At 44.4% G+C, this 22,841-nt stretch overlaps 1 protein-coding gene across 3 annotated transcripts in view; it reads left to right on the top strand.

Moving 5' to 3' along the window:
* Positions 1-22,841, top strand: part of DENND2A (DENN domain containing 2A) — an 80,809-nt gene that overhangs the window by 27,599 nt on the left and 30,369 nt on the right. For all 3 annotated transcript variants that reach the window (XM_028489667.1, XM_028489666.1, XM_055084792.1), the window contains 3 exons: positions 2,153-3,316; positions 18,046-18,173; positions 19,814-19,935. In XM_028489667.1, the coding sequence (XP_028345468.1) occupies positions 2,153-3,316; positions 18,046-18,173; positions 19,814-19,935 (1,414 nt within the window). The remainder of the gene's footprint in view (positions 1-2,152; positions 3,317-18,045; positions 18,174-19,813; positions 19,936-22,841) is intronic.

Raw genomic sequence — 22,841 nt, 5'->3', positions numbered from 1 at the left:
TGTCCCCTGCATCGGCAGGCGGACTCTCAACCACTGCGCCACCAGGGAAGCCCCATAGTGTTCTCATTTTAAAGCAAAAAAAAATGAAGCCAAGTTCCACACCCAGGTCCCTCTAACTCTAAAGCCATATATTTATCTACTGTCAATATTTTTTAACGGTACATAGGCTATTTATGATTATATATTATATCATCAATTCTCACTAAGTGTGAACTAACCTGAATTGTGTTTTTATGTGTCCTGTCTCTTCATCTTGCCTCTAGCACAATGAGAGCAAGGACTTTAATTTCTGTCTTTTGAACTCTCAGTAAAATAACAAACTGATTCTGACTGATTCTGACTAAAATTTGAATTCATGCTAATGTCCTCAGTGGTGACAGGACCATTACAAAAGGGTTTCTTTTTTGTAAGCGCTCTGTTATGAATGCTAATTGATTATTTAAATAAGGAATTCTGCTTTGACAGCCATATTTAACATATGAAAATTTGTTTGCAATTTCACAAGCTTCTGGTTTATGCTGAGCAACCAAGAACAACAACATAATTTACATGTTAATGTCCCAATCGGGGAGAAGTCTTTACATAAACAACCGTTAGTCTCTGGAATAGGAAGCTAGCTGGTAACAGTATGCATGAAATTGCTAATTATTCATCCCTCATGTGAACCTTAACTGGAGTTTCCATATAGTCAGATCTATATATTCAGAAAACATGCACCATGAAGTCGGTCCATGCCTGTTTGCTAATCTGGGCACATTTAAGGTCCCTGTGCTCCGTCATGACCTTTGCTGGTGGACGAATGCTTTGCATTTCAAGACACAGATACTCCCATTCTCATTAGAATACCTTAAAATGTTGTTTTTCTTTCAAAATAATTTTTAACATCTTCGTGGCACTAACTCATCTCCTGAAGTCACATATGGAGGCCTAAATCCCCACACGTACGTGCTAGGCCAGAACTTTCTGCAATGATGGAAATGTTCTTCTGCATCCAATACAGTGACCATTAGCCACACATGGCTACTGAGTACTTGACATATGGTTGCTGCAGCTGAGGAAGAGAAGCTTTAATTTAATTTGATTTTAGTTCAAATAGCCACATGTGGCTAGTGGCTACTATATCGGGCAGTGCAGTTCCAGGCTATGCGAGAAATCTGAATCTGCTTGTTTACTCACTTATTCACGCAACAAATATTTATTGACCACCTACTCTGCCGGATGTTGTTCTGGGTGCTAGGGATGTAGCAGTAGCCAAAACAGGCCACAGTTCAAAACAAAACAAAACAACCCCTGTCCTCACGGAGAGACCAGTCTAGTAGGGCTCACATTCTAGAGGAGCTTCCATTAAATTCAGCCAATCATTGTGGCTCTACCCACTCAGATCAGGACAATTTATCAAGCCCAGTATTAGGAAAAACTTCATGACTTGTGGCATTGTTTTAAATAGTCATTCCAAAGGATCATCTGTTGGTATAATCTTCTATCTCATGAAACTTCTCCTATTTTCATCAGGGGAAAAAGCAAATATGGGACTTCTCTAGTGGTCTAGTGGTTAAGGCTCCACGCTCCCAATGCAGGGGGCCCAGGTTCGATCCCTGGTCCGGGAACTAGATCCCACATGCCGCAACTAAGAGCCCACATGCTGCAGTGAAGATCCCGCACGTGGCAACTAAGACCCGGTGCAGCCAAATAAATAAATAAATACATAACTAAATAAATAAAATACTAAAAAAAAGCTAATAAAAATGACAACTACCATTTACTGTACACTCACACCATACTAGATGCTTTATATGAGCTAGCTTATTAAATGTTTACAGCCACCCTGTTAGATATGTTTATTATTCCCATTTCACAGATGAGGAAACTGAGGTTTAGAGAAGTTAAGCAACTTACCCAAGGTCAGACAGCTGGTCAGTGGTTGAATTAGGATTTAAACCCAAGTCTATTGGACTCTACAATCCTAGCTCCTTTCATTTCACCGTGCTGTCTCCCCAAGAAAAACATAAAGTGATTTTTTTAATGGTGGTTTCAGTGTGTGTGGCTTGCAACTAGTATGTAACATTTATATCTAAGTTCTAGCAAATCTGAATGACTAGTTAAGAGCAATAACCAAGAATTCCTGCACTCAGTGTTTGTCTTTCTTCGTCAGGGTCAAGGTGGAAGGTCCAAAGCCTGGAGAAGACTCTCAAAGGCAGCCATTTAGGTCCTCCATTCCTTTCCTAGAGACTGATCAGGACTCACCCTTCCGAAGAAGCCCACTGGAGAGCCTCTATAACCTGATGCTAGAGCCAAGAGTGGACTGTTTTCAGCAGAACATGTTCAGCTCAAATATGATCATCAGCGACCCAGCTTCAGATCTCGGCACTAAAGGAGCCAGCAGGGCCGGCAAGAGGCAGCTAAGCAGTGTTCAGAGCCCCTGCCCTCCCGCCCGAGGTGGGGCCTGGCACAAGTCCCTCAGCATAAAGGACAAGATATCAGAGTGGGAAGGGAAAAAGGAGTTGCCCACTCCTGCCCCTGGCAGGAAAGCAGATGGGGAAGAGAATTACCTGACGTCATGTGTGACGGAGAGGAGAAGCAGCGATGGTTCGAGGACTCGGGTCGCAGAGGCTCAGAACGGAACAAGGCTGGACGCAGAGAGTAGAGAGGATGAGAGGAATAAAGGGGTAGTGAAAGTTGGGGCACAGGATGCAGAGCAGCGGCAAGGCCTGAGCCGGCCAGCCCGGGAGCTGGCTCCGAGCCTGGGAAGAGGCCGGGAGCCCAGGCCCGGCAGACAGCGCTTTCAGAATGATAGCCTCTCTGTGCTGAAGCAGGTGGAGAAACTTGAGCAGGCTCTGAAGGATGGGTCTGCAGGGTTGGATCCCCAGCTACCTGGCACCTGTTATTCCCCACACTGTCTGCCGGACAAGGCCGAGGAGGGGCCCACCCTTCCTGAGAACCGTGGGGGCGGGAGTGTCTCAGAATTCAGGGCCCACCGCTTGGACCTGGAAGGCAGGGAGCCCTTCCCCGAGGCCGCAGAGGAAAGGAAGGGCTTGTGCAGCGGGCCCTGCGACCAGAGGCTGGAGAGTGTGTACAGAGGTTCGGAGGACTCCCCCGCAAGACCCTTCGTCAGCCCCCCGCCCAAACCCCGGAGAACTTTCAAACATGATGGCGAAGGGGACAAGGATGGGAACCCAGGCATCAGCTTCCGGAAAGATAAAAGGAACCTGCCTCCTCTGCCCTCTCTACCTCCCCCGCCCCTGCCCTCCTCTCCCCCGCCTTCCTCTGTGAACAGGAGACTGTGGAGCGGGAGACCGAAAGCCAGTGCTGACCACAGGTAGGTGACTGGTGGCTGTCAGCTGGAGCCCTTTAGGCCACACTGCAACTGTCTGTTCTCAGCCTAATTATTTATTTTATTCAACTGTTGGATCTTGTAGTTAGTTGAGACTGTTCATAGCTTAAGATGGTTCACTGATTAAACCTGAAAACGTGGTAACTGATACAGGTGTTTTGTGTTAGTTCCTTGTCTTCAAAAAAGAGTATTGGCCTTGAAAAATCACCCTTTGGATGTGATGAGTGCTTGCAATTCAGACAGTAACCAAGAGTTAATGAAAACTTGTATTGACGCTGGCCAGCTACTAATTGGTGCTGATCGATGCGCGTTCTGCTACTACCATCCCCACCTGGCGCGTGGTGCTCAGAGACTTTCCCCGCTCTTCCTTTCATGTTGTTTCTTGGTATGGGCTCTAGAAACACACTGCCTGGCCCTATCGTGGTCTATCTAAGTGACTTTGAGCAAGTTACTTAACCTCTCGAGGTCTCGGTTTTCTCATTTATGCGTGTAGATGCACATACGGTAGATATTTTATAATATTAAAATAATACCTTAGATAATAAAACATGTGAATGCTTGAAGGTAAAAATCTGTGCTTTGGAAACAATTTCTTTTCTGTTTTGAAACCTAATTTCTTGTCTATTTCTGTAATGTGCTAATTGGTTTGATACCTGCTAATCTGGAAACCAGCTACTGAGAAAAACTCCTCAGAACAGTTGCCTGTACCTACTGTCACCACTTCTTCCCCTCCTGTGTTTATCTTGACTCACTGCAGTTGGGCTTTTGCCACTTATCCTGGAACTGCTCTAGGCCGAGTCACCTGCGACCCCCATCTTGCTAAATCCAGTTGCCAGTTCTCTGTTCTTTTCTTGATTGACCTCTCTTAGCATTTGAGAACCAACTTGACTCGCAGCACCTTGAAACTATGTTCACTAGGCTTCTAGGCCACCAGCTTTCCTGATAGTCCTACTTCACTGGTTGCTCCTCCTCAGCTCCATTTTCCTCTCCCTCTACATGTCTGAACAACACCCCCCAACCCATCTACATGCCATCCCGGGATCACGTCCCCTTTCCTCTATTTACACTCACTCCCTTAAATGATCTCACCCAGTCCCATGGTTTTAAGCGTCAGTTACATGCTTATGATTCCCAGATGTATATCTCCAGCCCTGACTCTCCCCCAGCCTCAGGTTTGTATAGTCCTCTCATGCTTGGGTCTCCATTTGGTTATCTAATAGCTTGGACTTAACATGTCTAAACCTAAATTCTCAATCCCGGCCACTACTAACGGTCTCCTCCCAAAATAGATGCTAGCTTATTAAATGGTATCGCCCTATATTTTGCTTACGCCAAAAACCTAAGAGTCATTTGTGATTCCTCTCTTTTTCACATACCCCCAAATCTAATTCATCAGCAAGTCCTTCGGTTCTAGTTTTAAACATTTTCTTAAAGCTGACTACATCTCCTCCACTGCCACCACCTTAGTCATTTTGTATCTACCCCCAGTGTTCTTCTCCTCAGCAGCCAGAGGAGTCTTCTAGGAATATAGATTTGATCATGTCAGTCCCCTACTCAACATGGTCTGTCAGGTAGGATTCTTTGGGTGCCAGAAACGTAATGTCTTATGTTCTCTTACAGGGGAAAAAAAGTTTGGGTATTCTAGAATTTCTAGAAACACACGCACATATATATTATATCCTTTAAAAAATGAAATCATGCTCTATAGCGACTGTTTTTTACTTAGGATCTCATTGAGAGATTTCAGTGGTTCCACTTTCCTTTTTTTTTTCACCTTCCTTTTTTACTACCATCTTTACAGCATGTGGCTAAACCATATTTTATTTAGCCATTCCCCTAGTGATTTACACCTAGGTTGTTTCCAGTTTACAGGTAACACTGTGACGAACACAGTGTGGCATCAGAGAAGACTCTAGAGCCAGAGAACTTACTAGCTCTGCACCTTACTAGTTGTGTGACATTGGACAAGCTCCTAAATTTGTCTGAGCCTCATTTTACTGATTTGTAAAATGGAGATGTATAATTATCTCCATGCGACCACTTCATAGCTTTGTTGTGAACATTGGATGAGTAAATATTTGTAAACATAAGTTAAAACAGAGCCTGGCATATAGTAAATGATCAGTAAATGTTAGCTGTTATTTTTTTCTCGCTCTATTCTGTTTAATTAATCAGGGTACCTATTTCTTTTCTAGGACCAAACTGTTTTAATTATTTTTACCTCATAATCTGTTTTATTTATTTATTTATTTTAATTTATTTATTTATTTGTTTTTGGCTGCATTGGGTCTTCATTGCTGCACGCAGGCTTTCTCTAGTTGTGGCGAGCAGGGGCTACTCTTTGTTGCAGTGCGCGGGCTTCTCATTGCAGTGGCTTCTCGTTGCAGAGCACGGGCTCTAGGCACACGGGCTTCAGTAGCTGTGGTGCGTGGGCTCTAGAGTGCAGGCTCGGTAGTTGTGGCACACGGGCTTAGCTCTGTGGCATGGGAGATCTTCCCAGACCAGGGACCGAACCCGTGTCCCCTGCATTGGCAGGTGGCTTCTTAACCACTGCGCCACCAGGGAAGTCCCTGTTTGGGTATAGAATTTTTAATTGACAATATTTTTCATTCAGCCTTTTGAATATGTGATCCCAATACCTTCTGGTCTCCATAGTCTCTATTAGAAATCAAATAATCTTATTGAAGAGCCCTTGTATGTAAGGAGTTAGGGCCTTCAGTAGTTGTGGCACGTGGGCTCAGTAGTTGTGGCTTGTGGGCTCTAGAGCGCAGGCTCAGTAGTTGTGGTGCATGGGTTTAGTTGCTCCGTGGCATGTGGGGTCTTCCCGGACCAGGGCTCGAACCCGTGTCCCTGCATTGGCAGGCAGATTCTTAACCACTGTGCCACCAGGGAAGTCCCCTCATAATCTGTTTTAGTATCTAGTAGAGCTTACAGAAATTTCTTATTGTTGCTAATAATTAGTGGATTCTTCTGGACATGCTACATACACTATCAGGTAATAGACAAATGATCGTTTGGTCTCCTTTTTAATAATTATAAACCTCTTATTTATTTCCTAATTATTCTCCGTATTCAAAAAAATGTCTTGAATATTCTGATGTCTTTTCCTAAATGGTCTATATTATCACTATCAAATTTCACACACACACGAAATATGTCAGCTTTTAATTGGGATTCTATACATTTGCTCAGTTTATTCCTAAGTATTTTATTCTTTTGTTGCCATTGTTAATGTAATCTTTTTTCTCATTATATAGTCTTTGTATTTAAGAAAACTATTTATTTTTGTATATTATTCATTTAAAAGACTCCTTAAAGAAATTTCTTATTGTTTCTAATTGTCAATCGTTTCTCTTAGACTTTCTGCGTATATAATCATATTGTCTGCAAAGAATTATCATTTTATGTTATTCATTTTGATTTACATCTCCAAATTCTTTCTCTTACTACAGTGCACTGACTAATATTTTCCTAACAGTGTGAAATAATAATGCTAATAGCACTGGGCAGCTTTATCTCACCCCTAACTTTAGTGGTAATGCTTCTGGTGTTACTCTTAAGCACTCTTGTTGGAGTTATGTTTTCATGTTATCAAGGTAGTGTTCCTTGGTAATCTTTTTTTTACTAAGAGTTTAAAAAATTAGGATTGGGTTTTGTCAAATTACTTTTCAGAAACTTATATATGATTGTGTGGTTCTTCTCCTTTGACCTATTAATAGTGAATTTATATCGTACTATTTGGGTGATGAACTCCCACTTTGTTCTGGTTCATTATTCTTTTAATGCACAACTGAATTCTATTTGCTAATATTCTATTTAAGATTTTTTTAAGATTTATTATATTTTATTTATTTATTTAATTTATTTTCGGCTGTATCGGGTCTTAGTTGCGGCACATGGGATCTTTTGTTGCGGCGCGCAGGCTCCTTCCTAGTTGTGGCGTGCAGGTTTTCTCCTTCTAGTTGTGGCGTGCGGGCTCCAGGGTGCGTGGGCTCTAGTTTGCGGCGTGTGGGCTGTAGTCGAGGTGCACGACCTCAGGAGTTGTGGCGTGCGGGCCTGGTTGCCCTGCGGCATGGGGGATCCCAGTTCCCCGACCAGGGATCAAACCTGCATCTCCTGCTCTGGAAGGTGATTCTTTACCACTGGACCACCGGGGAAGCCCCCTATTTAAGATTTTTTTTGTACCAGTATTCTATAAATGGGACTGGTCTATACTTGGATTTTACTATACTAACTTTACCAGGCTTTGGTATCAGCGTTATGTGACATCTATAGAAGAATTTACAGGCTTCCTTCTTTATGCGCTGAGAAGGTTTCAATCCACCTCCAGTTCTAAATCCTTTCCCAAACCAGTGCCAACCTCAGGGCCCTAAGTGCTCTCGTGACTCTTCTGCTCCTGTCCCCAGTGCTTATCCAGAGTAGCCCTTCCATGCCCTTTCTGGGCTATTCCTCCAAAGAGGCCCGCTCTCCCAGGGGCAGCTTCGTTCTGGGAAATTGGAATCTTTCAGCTGTGTCATCACTGGGCAGACAGATCAACCTGGTGAACAGTTATTCCCATTATCTCTTCTCTCTAAGCTACCATCTGCTCTTTTCAGTCTTCCAGCATTTTCTTTAAAACCAGCTAAAGTTACTTAGTTTCAGTCCAAAGATGTAATTTTTCTTGGCCAGTTTGAATATGGTTGCATCAACTGTGTTTTAAGAATTTTGGCTTTGGATTTTTCGTTTTGTTTAAAATTGTACAACGGAGGTGATTAGGGCAAGATGTTCGCTTTCTACTCTTAAAAAACAAAGTATGCTCTTTATTGTGGTCCTATCGCTTAAGAAAAAAAAAAAAGAAGAAAAGACCCAACTCTGAATTTGGCAAGCTTCCTGTCCTCTCTGAGGCAGGAAAGCCAAGCCAAGGTTGAAGAAAGAAGTGATTAAGGATTTTGAGGTTATGAGGGTTTAGAATTACACGGCCAGGCTGCGCGCTCCCGAGAACGTATTCAGCTTATTTTCATAGGCCGTTAGTCCACCTCAGCAAGAGCCAAACCAATGGATTCAGATCCTCGGCTTGAGAAAATGTCTTTTTCTTTTTCTTCTCTTTCTCTCTTTCTATTTTTCCCTGCTCTTTTTTCTTTTTTCCTCTTTTCTCTTCTCTTCCTCCTTCCTTCTTGTCTCTTCTCTCTTCTTCATTTCTCTAAAGCCCCAGGAAATTAACTGCAAGGACTTATGCCTTCAATCCTAAAATGGAAAATGAGAAACCCTCAAATGTCAGGAAATTCCAAAGATAAGGTTCCTGCAGCAGCATTAACTTGGTTATGTATATTTTATGGCATACGTTTAACAACTTTGGCAGGAGTGCCTTAAGGCTGACATTTAACAAGAAAAGTTATTATTTTTTAAGTGTAAGCAGCATCCTGAATTCACATGGGGCTGTATATCAAAAATGTTTTCATTCGAATTCAGATTTTTTATTTTAGTTTAATTTGATCACATGACAGAGCTTTTAGATCTTTATGAAACCAAATAACTATGTTGACCAAACTTTCAACTTTTCAACTGATTATTTTGGCATCACATAGATTCAGCCTTTCCTTGGGGCTTTAGTGTAAGACTTTCAGAACTTTCTGAGGACATGAAACCTCAGTCATTATATGGCTGCCAAATCATACGGTACTGTTATTGATTCCATAATTTCCATCTACTCTAGGACTGATAGGGATCCCCACAGAAGTCTGGCTGGGCAGCAGCCCTCAGCTATCATGGGTTTAGTCGTTAAAGTTAACGTACCAGCCACGCTGTGGTCTGTCTGTGTCACTATGAGTCTGTCTCAGTCACCATGGCATCCATGAGGCAACTCGAACTACCACGTCTAAACACAGAATGTTTAAAATCTTCAAAGGGGCAAATTGTTTGATTAATTTGAGATTTAGAGCAAAAGTAACTTTGAAAGCAGTTGAGAAGCTTGACTTTGTAAAGTCATTTATTTCGATGGTAGTTGCATTGGAAGACAAAGAGATGAGAGTAGAGAGGGTGGTTGTCATTCTACATTAGAATAGTGATTGTCATGTCTTATTTCTCATGAGAAGGTGGAAATGGTTGGATTTTAGGTACAATGGTGGCTAAGGATAGTTTTTCTTCTGACATTTCTATTTTTGCATCCAGGATGGAGATAAGGAGAAACCCAACATGGGTAGTCATAGCGCTCGACAGAGGAGACACCCAGTAGCAGAGTGAGAGCTAAGAGCTGACATAAACGTTCTCTCATTTAGCCCCCTACTCTGATCACCTGGTGGTGAGACAGGCTGGGACCTGGGACTCTGCTTCAGTGCTGCAGTGCTTGCACCTGGACAAACATCTCCTTGAGCAGCAAAATACAAAGAAACTATAGGGACTAAAAATAACTGTGTGCATGTGCAGTTGGGGCAAATTCTGGACAAAAGATACAAAGAGACCAAAAACCCCAACTGCCCCTTTTGAAGAGCCGGGAGCAAAACAAGTGGTCGGGAGAAAAAGTAGGGTACTGCGCATGTCCCCTGCATACAACACCACCTAAGGGGTGGGAAACCCACCTAAGCCATCCCTCTGGCCCGACCCCAGGACACACCCCTACCCTCATCCCATATAAGGAGCCAGCTCGCAGCCCCTTGAGCGAATGAGCAAACAAGGGAACCTGTTGTTTGTTCTCGCTCTGCACCGCTGCAGCAGGGGCCCCAATAAAGCCTTGCCTGAATTTCTTGTCTGGCCTCTGATCAATTTCTATTGATTGAGGAGGCCAAGAACCCTGATCAGTAACAGTGGTATGAATGCCCTTCCCAAGGAGAAGAGCTGCCCCTGATCACCAGGGATGGCGGAAAGAAGAGAGTCTGTGGCAGCTGGAGGTGGATGAGGGAATCAGAGCAAGGCATCCCTGGTTTCTAGCTCATCTGAATGGTGTTTTAGGTGGGTGCTGGGTCTCAGGCTGTCCAAGCAAATTTAAATACAGCTGAAAATAATTCTGGGGGAAATGTGTTCAAACAATTGACTAAAAATTAGCTCTCAGAATACAGATAAAATATTTCTTTACCCCAAAATAGGGAAAAATTATAAGCAGTAAAGGTGGCCATTAAAAACAGCTTTTAAAATATTCACTCACTTACTCAACCAACAAATATTTACTATACCTATGTAGTATTATGCTATAGCAATGAATAAGACAGACTCAGACCCTGCCCTCATGAAACTTACGTACTAGTAATAGTCAGAACTATACAACTGGTTATGTAACTAAGCACTCTCAGGGCCGTGAGGAAGCCGGTGGTGCTGTGGGAATGTTCAGCAGGGGTAGCTAGCCTGTCATGGAAACCAGGCAGCTCAGAGAGGAAGTGACACTCATGCAAGGCCTGAGGTTCCCAGGCAAGGGAGTGGGCTGGGAAATGGGCGGGGTGTGCAGTTTGAGTGGACAAACAAGCAGAGGCCCTGGGGCAAGAAAGAATTTAGCGCTGGAGGACTGAGAGGCAGGGGGTGGGCCAGAGGGGTAGGAAGAGTGTGAGCTGAGGCCCAGAAGCCCTCAGGAGTCAGCTCTGGAAGAGCCTTGGAGCCCACGCGAGGGTTTTGGCCTGTTACCGAAGAGGAATGGGAAGCATCTGGAAGTTTCTAAGAAGGGGAGAGACACAATCCCATTTGCATTCCTAAGAGGTTGCCCCACCCCACAGCTGCGGGGAGACTGGAAGGGGCACCAGTGGACAGGGTGGGTAGTTGGGGCGGGAGGGAGGGAAATCAAGGAGGTTTTGGGGTTACCCTGTGGTATAACTGCAGTGAGGATTGAGAGAAGTGGGTGGATCCCAGGGATGCTTTGCAGGTAGAACTTGTGAATTGGTTAGATGTGGGCAGTGATGGAGAGGGAAGGTTGCACAGGACTTCCAGGGTTAAGGCGTAAACACTTGGACGGATGGTGATGGCCTTTGCCGAGATGGCAGCCCTGGAGAGGGAGCTGGTCCTCGTCAGGGAGTGGGGAATGGTGGTGGGAATTCAACTTCGGATTTGTTCATTTTGAGCTTCTCGTGCGTCATCTAAACGGAGATGTGGGATGAGCTCTTACGTTAGTACTTCATTGACAAAAATATGGAAAAGTCACAAATAACATTCAAAATGCTGCTTGAAATTACGCTGTTTTGCCGGGGGACACCACACAGCTTGCCGGATCTTATTTCCCCAACCAGGGATCCAACCTGTGCCCCCTACAGTGGAAGCACAGAGTCCCAGTCACTGGACCTCGAGGAAATACATTCCCAGGGACTTCTTACTCGTGCATCACCAGCTGTGAGCTCAATTGCACCCTTTAAGAAGGTGCTTAGGGCTTCCCTGGTGGCGCAGTGGTTGCGAGTCCGCCTGCCGATGCAGGGGACACGGGTTCGTGCCCCGGTCCGGGAAGATCCCACATGCCGCGGAGCGGCTGGGCCCGTGAGCCATGGCCGCCGAGCCTGCGCGTCCGGAGCCTGTGCTCCGCAACGACGGGAGAGGCCACAACAGTGAGAGGCCCGCGTACCACAAAAAAAAAAAAAAAAAAAAAAAAAAAAGAAGGTGCTTATTAAACATGCAGCTGGATGTGGAACTAACGTGGAAATGTTTAAACGAGAGAGAAGCCAATTTGGATGTGGTTATCATTAACCTTTCAAAATTTCCTTTCAAAGTTAATATGTAAATAACGGTATTAAAACCTTTTTTTCAATTAAAAAATATTTTCATAGAAAAGACTTCGCTAAATGATTGGATGATTAATTTAATCATATTTCTCCTCTCTGGGACCCTAATCACCTACTTGAGCCTCAGAACCAAAGGACTGCAGTCCTTGGAGGCATTTATGCAGATTATAGAAATAGTGCTGAGGAGGAACCAGCCACCTCATAAAGGTAATGTTTGCAAACATGTCACCAACACAGGACAATGAGAAATCGAACTTTGTGATTGGAATTTTGTTTTCCCACTGCCTCTAGAAGCTGGGCATGTAAGGACTTCTGGTTTCTTCTTGATCTTGGATGGACAGTAGCTTCATGTTGATTTAAAGTTTGTCTTTCAGGCTTCCTGTATTAAGAATTAGCCAGCTAAAACCCAACATTTTAATACAGAAATGGAACTACTATTTAAGAAATCCTGTGATGAATTCTTTTGCAAATTAAATAAGAGTTTTGCACTGTGAATAACCATCCTCTAATCAGCTTTTTTTTTTTTAATGGAAGTTTGTAACATTTTAAAAGTGGGCTTTTCTAATACTGTTTAGACTGGTGGTACCTTTTATGTGTTGGGAATCAAATGCAAAATATAGCTGATATCTTGTTGTAGCATCTTGTTCTTAGAAATATGGAAGGATCATAAAAAAACATTCAGACTATAGCTTGAAATCCCAGGGTATCTGACAGCAGCCATTTGGATTACAGGCTAATCCCATCCTAACAAACCCCAACAGATGATCCAGATTCTTGATTGTGCCACATATGCTCTAAATAAGTGAGCCATCCGCTGGGACTTGGAGAGCCTTTAGCATACAAACATCTTTATTGTTAGGGCATTTATTATTAAAACATTTGAACTATTCATATATTATTTCATAAATATTTTATAATTTATTATTTTAAAATTTGACCTATACAAATATTGCTTCACTGGTACCTCAAATGAGATTTTTAAAAATAAATAATGATAGGGCTTCCCTGGTGGAGCAGTGGTTAAGAATCCGCCTGCCAATGCAGCGGACACAGTTTCGATCCCTGGTCCGGGAAGATCCCACATGCCGCGGAGCAACTGAGCCCATGCACCACAACTACTGAGCCTGCGCTCTAGAGCTCGTGAGCCACAACTACTGAGCCCACGTGCCACAACTACTGCGGAGCAACTGAGCCCATGCACCACAACTACTGAGACTGCTCTCTATAGCCCACGAGCCACAACTACTGAAGCCTGCACGCCTAGAGCCCATGCTCCACAACAAGAGAAGCCACTGCAATGAGAAGCCCGCGCGCCGCAACGAAGAGTAGCCCCCGCTCACCGCAACTAGAGAAAGCACGCGCTCAGCAATGAAGACCCAACGCAGCCAAAAATAAATAAATAAATAAATTTATAATAAATAAATAAATAAATAATGATAGAGCTCTCTCCATGGCAAAGCAAGGCACAGCTGCAGCCCCTTTCTGCAATCAAAGAAAAGGCCCAGCTTAGCCAAGGTCATGCTGGAATCCCAGGCAGTCAAGGCTTTAGCTGTAGGCAGTGGCCACCACCCTCTCCCTCTGCTGCTGGGAGTGGAGCTTCCTGCTGTTGTGGCAGAAACTGCTCAGCTCCCAGTGAAGTGACTCCCCACCTGTCCCCTCTTTTCCCTGTGAGGGTTCATAGCATCTCTTCGTCGTATAGTTTAGTTACATTATGGGAAATAGAGGGCTTGCCTGGGCAATGCTCAGTAATGTGTAATATGGTTTTATAGAGAAGATTAGTTTGGGGATTCCCTGGCGGTCCAGTGGTTAGGACTCCGTGCTCTCACTGCCGAGGGCCCCTGGTTCAGTCCCTGATTGGGGAACTAAGATCCCACAAGCCGCACAGCAAAAAAAAAAAAAAAAAAAAAAAAATTAGTTCAAGTTCCTAACAATAAACTTTGGAAACTCGACCTGTTTTAATCTGGGACTGTGACTGCAGCTTTCCTCCTGCCATGCCTTACTTGCGTGCTCAGCGTAATGCCTGTCTTTTTTTTTTTTTTTTTTTAACGTATGTATTTTTGGCTGCACTGGGTCTTCCTTGCTGAGCATGGGCTTTCTCTAGTTGCAATGCACGGGCTTCTCATTGCGGTGGCTTCTCTTGTTGCGGAGCATGGGCTCTAGGCACATGCGCTTCAGTAGTTGTGGCACGCAGGCTCAGTAGTTGTGGCTCGTGGGCTATAGAGTACAGGCTCAGTAGTTGTGGCGTACGGGCTTAGTTGCTCCGTGGCATGTGGGATCTTCCCCGCCCAAGGCTTGAACCTGTGTCCTCTGCATTGGCAGGCGGATTCTTAACCACTGCGCCACCAGGGAAGTCCAGTGCCTGTCTTTTTAAGAGCACCAATCTCCAACCAGATTTCCTGGGTTCTCCCAAAGTGACTTTGAGCAATTTACCTTATGTCTCTATACCTGTTTTCTCATGCATAACACGTGTATAATAATAGTAATCTTTCACAAGTTTGTTGTAAAGTTTGAATGTGCTGATCCAAGACAAGCACTTGGTCAGTACACAGTAAGTACTGAATGAACGATTCTGTGGTCTCTGAACAGCTTGCATTTTCCCTACCGTGTAGCGTACATGCTGAGGACTAGCTAACGTAACTTGTTTTGCTCAGCGGGGGAAACCCAGGAGTTCTGGCCCACTCCAGGCCAGTGACCTCACTCTGCTCTGGGACACACCTCCAGGCCAGTCAGCTGCCTGGCTGATGCCAGCCTGGGCTAATGGAAACGGGACTAGGAAATGTTCAGAGTGGGGTCACAGCACAACCCATTCCCATCTTAGAGAAAACGGCTCAGACCTGCTTTCCCCCAGGTCCCATCTGCTAGAGCTCTGAAGCTCAGTCCTTCCTCTCCCCGCTGGACCCTTCAAGGGGAGAAAGAAGAGGCTCATGGATTAGTATCCCCTTTTTTGGGCACAAACTTCTTTCATAAGTCAGAACCCTGGGGCGCTGGTGACGGTTTCAGCCTTGTGACCTGACTTAATGCCATAGAGCTCCAGCCTAGAAGCCCATCTTTGTGCTCCTGTCCTAAGTGCCACGTTCAAGTTCATAAAGGAATGAGGGTGGGGTGGAGATAAGGGGTGATGAATTCAGTTGTGTAGATATTAAAGTATAGAACCTAATGAATTCCCCGGTTGTCCAGTGGTTAGGACTCGGCACTTTCACTGCTGTGGGCCCAGGTTCAATCCCGGGTCGGGGAACTAAGATCCTGCAAGCCGTGCAGTGCGGCCAAAAAAAAAGAACAAAGTATAGAGCCTAAAGAGGAGAAGCTTTGGGAAACACCTGTAGCCCAAAAAGAGGAAGAGGTAGAGAGCTGCCAGCGCAAGCCCAGGAAGAGTGGTCTGACAGGGCAAGTAGAGGTAGGGCAGCCCTGCACCCACCTCCTCAAACCGTCAGGGGGGCCGGTTTGCAGGTGTTTCCAACCCTTTGCCGAGCGATACTTTTGTGAAATATAATAAAAAAAAGAATTACCAGAGGAATGTAATGAAAAAAGATGTCAGTATACCAACCTCAGTTTTTTTGTGTTTTTTTTTTTAAGTTCATTCTGTCAAATTGTTTGAAAAGTTTCTAAACGTTTCTCTCAATTTCTGTACTTATCTTGTCAAGGACCGGAAACAGTTGGCACCCCAGCTCTGGCCCACAGATTGCACTTTGAGCACTGCTACCTTATGCTGTAGAAACCAAGTGGTGTCATGTAATGAAAGGACCGAGAAAGTTGTTAGGTTCTACCAGAAACTCACTAGTGACCTTTAGGAGGAATTTCAGGAAAGGGATGCACACGGACAGGTTGAGAGGGTAAGGGAAAGAAAAACGAGTGAACTATGGTAAACTAAGAGAGTAATCTCTGCTCCTCCTCCTCCCCTCCCCCTAGTTAAAAATGTTGGCAAGGAAGGTGAGAAATAGCAGAAGCGCAAAGGTCATTGCTCCAAATGAAAGCTTTTTAAGATAGAGGAAACCTGTGCGTGTTTAAAGAAGGAGAGAAGGAAGCTAGTGGAGAGGGAAAGATTTAAAATGCAAGAAATCTCCAAAGCTTGGAAAGCAGGCAAATGGCCTCTGCTTGGTTCTGCTGTCTCATTGCGTGGCACTCTCCACCCTGTCCCCTGCAGCCCGGCCATGCTGTCCGTCTGTCTGCCGTTTCCTGAAATGCACCGAGCTCTCTCTGTAGACTCAGGACTTTCCCACATGCTTTGCCCTCTTTTTGGAATGCTCTTCCCCCGACTAAGTTCTTTTTATCCTTCAAGGCTCAGCTTCAATGAGTGACTTTCTCATAGAGGCCTCCCTTGCCGCATCCCACAACCTACATTGAGCCTTCCTCGATATCCTCGCAACCTGTGCTTTTCCATCACTGAACTTAACCCAGTTTATAATCCTGTTTATCTGTGTGTGAGCTGGTTGAACATCTGTCTTCCTCGCTAGAATGCAAGCTCTTTGAGGCAGGGACTCTGGCTGTTTTAGTCCTTATTTTTCAAACCCTGAGCACAGTGCCTCCCACACAGTAAATGTTCATATAAAGCGCTGGCTGCATAAATAACTAATAGCACCACGACAGGTAATAATAGCTAACATTTGTTGAGGGCTTATTAGGTGCCAAGGACTTTACGAACGTCCTCTGTCCTATGGACAGTCCTATGAGATAATTACTGTTTTACAAATCGTGACACTGAGTTTGAGCTCAGGTAGTTTATCCAAGTTGAAAAGGCTCGTGAATGAAGGATTCGGGATCCGTGTCCAGATTTGTTGAACCCTAGAGCCACCAGAGGGGCGCCTTCTCCCGGGGCTGGAAGCGTGGATGGGGAAACAAGGACGCTGTGCATTTCGCAGCAGTTAGCTGCAATGTGCCACTGGCATGCGCAGAACACTGTGCTAGGCTCTTGTGGACACAGTGAGAGAGAAGAGTGGTGATTCCTGAGCCAGAGGAGGGCTGTGAGCATCTGGACCCTGTACCAGAAGAAGTGAGGGGCCAGGACCGAGTCAGCTCAGGGATGTGCCCTGTTTAACGTGGGTGGACTGCATGTTCACCTAAATTCCATTCACAGAAGGCCCAGGTGTGTCCAGCAGAAATTCCTGATAAATCTGCTTGGGGGTAGAAGAAGGTGAGCCTCTGGAGCCTGAGTGGGCAAGACTGTTCTGCTCCAACAGGGAGAAGTTGTGGGTTACTTTGGAGAAGGATAGGGAGAGAGAGAAGAAAAAGGGGGGAGGTGGAGTGAACCCGTGAGATGGGTGACGTTTTGTATGTTTCATAATATGACCCACCTCACGATCTCCCACATGTTCCACAGAGTTAGAAAAGATCGTAGAAACTCAAGGTGAGTGGCCGTGTGTGTGTGTGTGTGTGTGTGTGTGTGTGTGTGTGTGTGAGCTGGAGAAGGAGCTAGACTTCACAGTAGAGTCAATACCAGCAGAACAGGGACAGCCCGTGGGGATGTAAGATGGGGGGAGGGTGGTGGTGAGCCAGGCCCCAGACAGAGCCCCAGGCGCATTTGCACAGATCTCAGGGTGGGGTGGGGTGCCTCACCTGGCCCTTGGGTTTCTGATAACCACTTGGGTGAGAGAAGGGGGAGGTGCTCAGGCTTCTTGTCTGCTCTGAATTGGCCATTACTACTCCTTTGTGTTTATTAATGTGTGCGCTCTGTAAACACTGTAGAACATTTGAAAAATCCAGAAAAGTAAAAGTGAAGAGAAGACACCAGTCATCCCTCAGTCCTGAGATAGCAGCTATATGTTTCACTTCTCTTCTTTTTATCTTCTATGTATATGTTTGCTTCCAAAGTTGGGATTGTATTTTATATGTATGCTTTACTATCTTTAGCTGGCATAACAGCATAAACATTCTCACAAGTAAAAACCGCATCGCATACTTGAGGATTTTCACACTTTCTTATAAAAAACAGAGTTGACTTCAGTATTGGAAATCTTTGCAAGGAAAAAAAAAAACATTTTGGCGTGTATTCTGTGAACCAGCCTAATTTGATTTGAGTTCTCGGTTTCTTTCTTCCCACCTTGTACAACCCAGAAAGTCCTATGAGTTTGAAGACTTACTGCAGTCTTCCTCCGAGAACAGCAGGGTGGACTGGTACGCACAGACTAAGCTGGGGCTCACACGCACTTTATCGGAGGAGAACGTCTATGAGGACATTCTAGGTAAGAGGCCAAAATGTTTGAGTGAGTGTCAGTGAGAAGGAAGAGGGAGGAAATGGGGCTGACTGCTTGAAATACACACACACACACACACACACACACACACACACACACACAGAGTCACACTCAAAGACAAACACGTACTCGAATGAATGAGAGATCAGGTAGGTGGGTGGAAGAGTGACCTGTGGTGAAATACGTGAGAGAAAAATGGGCTGGAGTGGGGAGGAAGGGCTGGCGACGAACGGCCAAGGAGGCGGCGTGATACAGCGGGAAACACACGAGACCTGGAGCCTCAATATCCATGACTGAATCTTGGCTCTGCTACTTGTTAGCCGTGTGACATTGAGCTGGTGACTTACCATCTCTGAACTTCAGTTGTCGCATCTCTGTACTAAGGAGGATGACAGCTACCTTACGGGGTTGTTTGAGGACCGAAGAAAATGGTATGTAAAACACCTGGTTTATAACAGACTCTCAGTGAATTGTAGGGATTACTGAATGAAAGAAAACCAAAGACCACCGTACTCTTTCCAAAACTGTAGGAATGTGGCGGTAACGGCATCACAATTCAGACTGAAATGAATGTCTTCTATTTAAAGAGTAACTTTGGCCTTGCTCTAAAGAATTCTCTGATTCCAAAATGGGACTCAGATTCACAGAGCTTTTGTGCATTTAGATTTGGTGAGTTAAATAATCTCCAGGGAGGATCACAGTTTCAGTAAGGTGTAAACTCAGACCATGTGTGCATATGTGGAGGGTGGCAGTGGGGGAAGAAATAAGCTGAGGAGGAAACCCTCTGTGTCCCTGTGCAAGGGGCAGAGCAGGCAGATACACGCGCACTTATATGCATGCAGTCATCAACTCTAGAAGGAACTCCATGGTAGGAGGAAACATGAGACTTAAGGAAGGGCGTATACTAAGCCGAGCGATTTGAATTGCTATGTCCAAGCTGCCAGAGATGGGTTCCTGCCAAAGCAGTAGGCTTCCCAAATCCAAAGTGGGTATGAGATCTAGACTTCTCTTAGCAGTGTGTACCTGACAGAGAAGCTTTCAGTTACAAGGAACAGAAAACCCAGCTGAAACAACAAAGAGAGTTTGTTGGCTCATGTGACCAGAACTGGCTTTTTCTTCCTCATTTCTTATCTCTCATGTTAGCTCCATTCTCGGCAGGTTTCCCACGATCCCCATGATGGCTGCCATTAGCTCCCCAGAATCTGTGCCTTGCAGCGAGAGAGGAAAGCCTGTGTCCTGCAAGTCCCAGCAAACATCCTTAGGTCCACTCTGATTAGACGGATTTAGGTCCCTTGTTCACCTTCAGAGCCCAGGAATGCCATGCAGCCATTGGCTTAGGCTTGGAATATGAGCCCGTCCCAGAGCTGGTCACTGAGGCAGGCATTCGCGATACTCAGATTGGCTTAAACCCTGAAACTGGGAGTGGAGTTAATCTCACATTTCTAAGAATGGGGAGTCAGAGAGTTATCCCAGTGAAAACCAAGGTCTGTTACCAAGAGGAAGGCTAAATGGATAGCAAGACAACAGACATCCCCACGGGGAGAGACCTGATAAGGTGTTGGGTCGAGATCTGATAAGGAGAACTTCCTTAGTGTTCCCAGTTTCTAATCCGTTGCCTTTGACTGCAGATCCACCAATGAAGGAAAACCCTTATGAGGACGTTGAGTTACATGGTCGATGCCTCGGGAAGAAGTGTGTCTTGAACTTTCCAGGTTCTCCCACCTCTTCCATCCCTGACACACCCACGAAGGTATGAGCCCCCAGAGGAGCAGTGGGGGAGAGGGGTCCCCAGCACCATGGCCTTGAGCAGGCTGGAGTTCTGGGTCACACTGGAATGCCAGGCCACCCTCACTGCCAGGCTCCTGGATTTCCCCATCGGCAGCCTGCCTCCTCTTCCTGCCTCTAGTTCTCTTGGAACTCCTCTGCTCAACAAGGCTTGCTAAAGTATCACTTTAGCTTCTAGGTCAGAATTCTCCCCAGCTGAGTAAATAAGATAGTACATCCATGTTATACAGCTATAAAGAAGAATGTCCTGACATAAGACAAACTCATATATGTTTGTGAATGTACAAGAATATCTCTGTAAGGGTCCCTAAGAATGAGTAAGTGGGTACCTCTGTGGAGTTGTCTGAGTGTCTGAGTATCTGGAGGTCAGGAGAGAAGACTGACATTTTCACAGAATATCTTTCTGAACCTTTTGCAGTTTTGTACTATGTGCATACAGATAATATTACTATATTCACATACATGATAACTTCAACACATTGCCTACAGAACTGAGTTCATATTCTTTTTTTTTTTTTTTTTTTTTTGCACATGGAATTTTATTTACAATGGTCCCAACTGGAAACAACCCCAACATCCTTCAGTGGGTGAACGGTTACATATAGTATAGTACATTCATATGATGGAATACTATTCATCAATAAAAAGGAGTAAGCTATTGATGTGTACAACAACCTGGGTAAATCTCCAGAGAATGATGGCAGGTGAAAAAAGCCACTCCCATAGGGTTACATGCTACATGATCCCGTTGTTTATATAATATTTTTGAAAGGACAAAATTGTAGGAACAGAGAACAGATTAGTATGAATTCATATTCTTTAGCATAGCATTAAACTTCCTTCGTAATTGATCCCTGGTTACCATTTCCCGCAGTTTCTACGTACAAAATCTCTCCATCCAAAGCCTACTAACTGTCCCTCTGACACTGTAGCCCCAGGATCAGCAAACTTTCTCTCTAAAGAACCGGAGATCTGGTTATATATGGTGATATATGATCTCTGTTGTGACTACTCAGCGCTGCCATTGCCGTGCAGAGCGGCCACAGACGATATGCAAACCAGTAAGTGAAGCTGTGTTTCAGTAAACCTTTATTTATGGACACTGAAATTAGATTTTATATAATTTTCATGTGTCATGAAATTTTTTTTTTTTAGCCATTTAAATGTGAAAATATTCTTGGTTCATGGCCTGTACAAAAACAGGTGGTGGGCCAGATGTGGCCCATAGGCCGTAATTTGCCCACCCCTGTGCTAGGTCATTTCTACCTCTGCCCTTGGCTCTGGCCTGGACCTCTCCCTTCCCATCCTTTAAGGCCCAGTTCAATCATGCCTACTTCAGGAAGGTTCCAGGTCATCTCAGTCCCTGGGACTTGTTCCCCCTGTGCTTGCCTGTAACACTCAGTGGGCTAAGCATTCATTTCACACCAAACTGTATATACTGTCTTATGATATCTCTTACTTTGATGATTTGAATTCTGATGTAGGTCATGTAAAATATCTTAAAAACATCTCCCCAACTAGATTGTAAATTCTTCAAGGTCAGAAAGTATATATTTGGTTTCTTTGTGTCTCCCATAAGTAGTTGTTATACAATGGTTTCGTCGTTGAAGAAATTAAATAAAGGAAGACCAAATCCAGGCTGCAAGTGTCCATTTAAATCCCATTGAAAGGATCCGTTTCCAGCCTAAGAAAAGAAGCCATCTTCCTCTCTGGGCTCCACTCGAAGCCGGGATTTGCTGGCGGGCGGGGGATATACACATGAGACATGATAGTCACAAAGGGAATCTTCTTCAAGAGGGTGGAAGGTAGAACCTTTCATGAAGGGTGGATCTTACCCACCCAAGTCGATTGCTGCAGTACTTGCCAAAATCAATTAACTGCTGCTTTCTCCTCCTGTGGAAAAGAGTGTCTCATGAATAATCCATGACAACCAATAATTAGCAAATAGTTTCTCCTTGCCTTTGAAATGTGTTGTTTGTATTTTCATTGGAATGTGGATGTCTTCAACATTTAGGGAATCCTTCATTTCCCACAGTGGATAAGTCTGGCTTAGAAGAAGAAGGCTGTCTGTAGACTTTTTCGATGATGTCCATTCTGACCGGTGTGAGGTGATACCTCATTGTAGTTTTGATTTGCATTTCTCTAATAATTAGTGATGTTGAGCATCTTTTCATGTGCTGCTTGGCCATCTGTAGGTCTTCTTTGGAGAAATGTCTACAAACAATAAATGCTGAAGAGGGTATGGAGAAAAGGGAACCCTCCTATACTCTGTTGGTGGGAATGTAAATTGTTACAACCGTTGTGGAAAACAGTACAGTGGTTCCTTAAAAAACTAAAAATAGAGCTATCATATGATCCAGCAACCCCACTCCTGGGGATATACCTGGAGAAAACCATAACTTGAAAAGATGCATGCACCCCACTATGCATGGCAGCACTATTTACAATAGCCAGGACGTGGGAGCAACCTAAATGTCCATCGACAGAGGAATGGATAAGGAAGATGTGGTACATATATACAATGGAATATTACTCGGCCATAAAAAAGAAAAAAATAATGCCATTTGCAGCGACATGGATGCACCTAGAGATTGTCATACTGAGGGAAATAAGTCAGACAGAGAAAGACAAATACCATATGATATCACTTTTATGTGAATCTAAAAAAAATGGAACAAATGAACTTATTTACAAAACAAATAGAGTCACAGATGTAGAAAATAATTTTATGGTTACCAGGGGGAAAGGTGGGGGGTAGGGATAAATAGGGAGGTTAGGATTGACATATACACACTAGTATATATAAAATAGATATCTAATAAGGACCTACTATATATAGCGCAGGGAATTCTACTCAGTACTCTGTAATGA

The sequence above is a fragment of the Physeter macrocephalus genome, chromosome 5 (genome assembly GCF_002837175.3).
Source record: "Physeter macrocephalus isolate SW-GA chromosome 5, ASM283717v5, whole genome shotgun sequence".
In the NCBI taxonomy this organism is placed as follows: Eukaryota; Metazoa; Chordata; class Mammalia; order Artiodactyla; family Physeteridae; genus Physeter; species Physeter macrocephalus.
The sequence above is the reverse complement of the archived record's forward strand: the minus strand, read 5'-3'. Positions and strand labels throughout refer to the sequence as shown.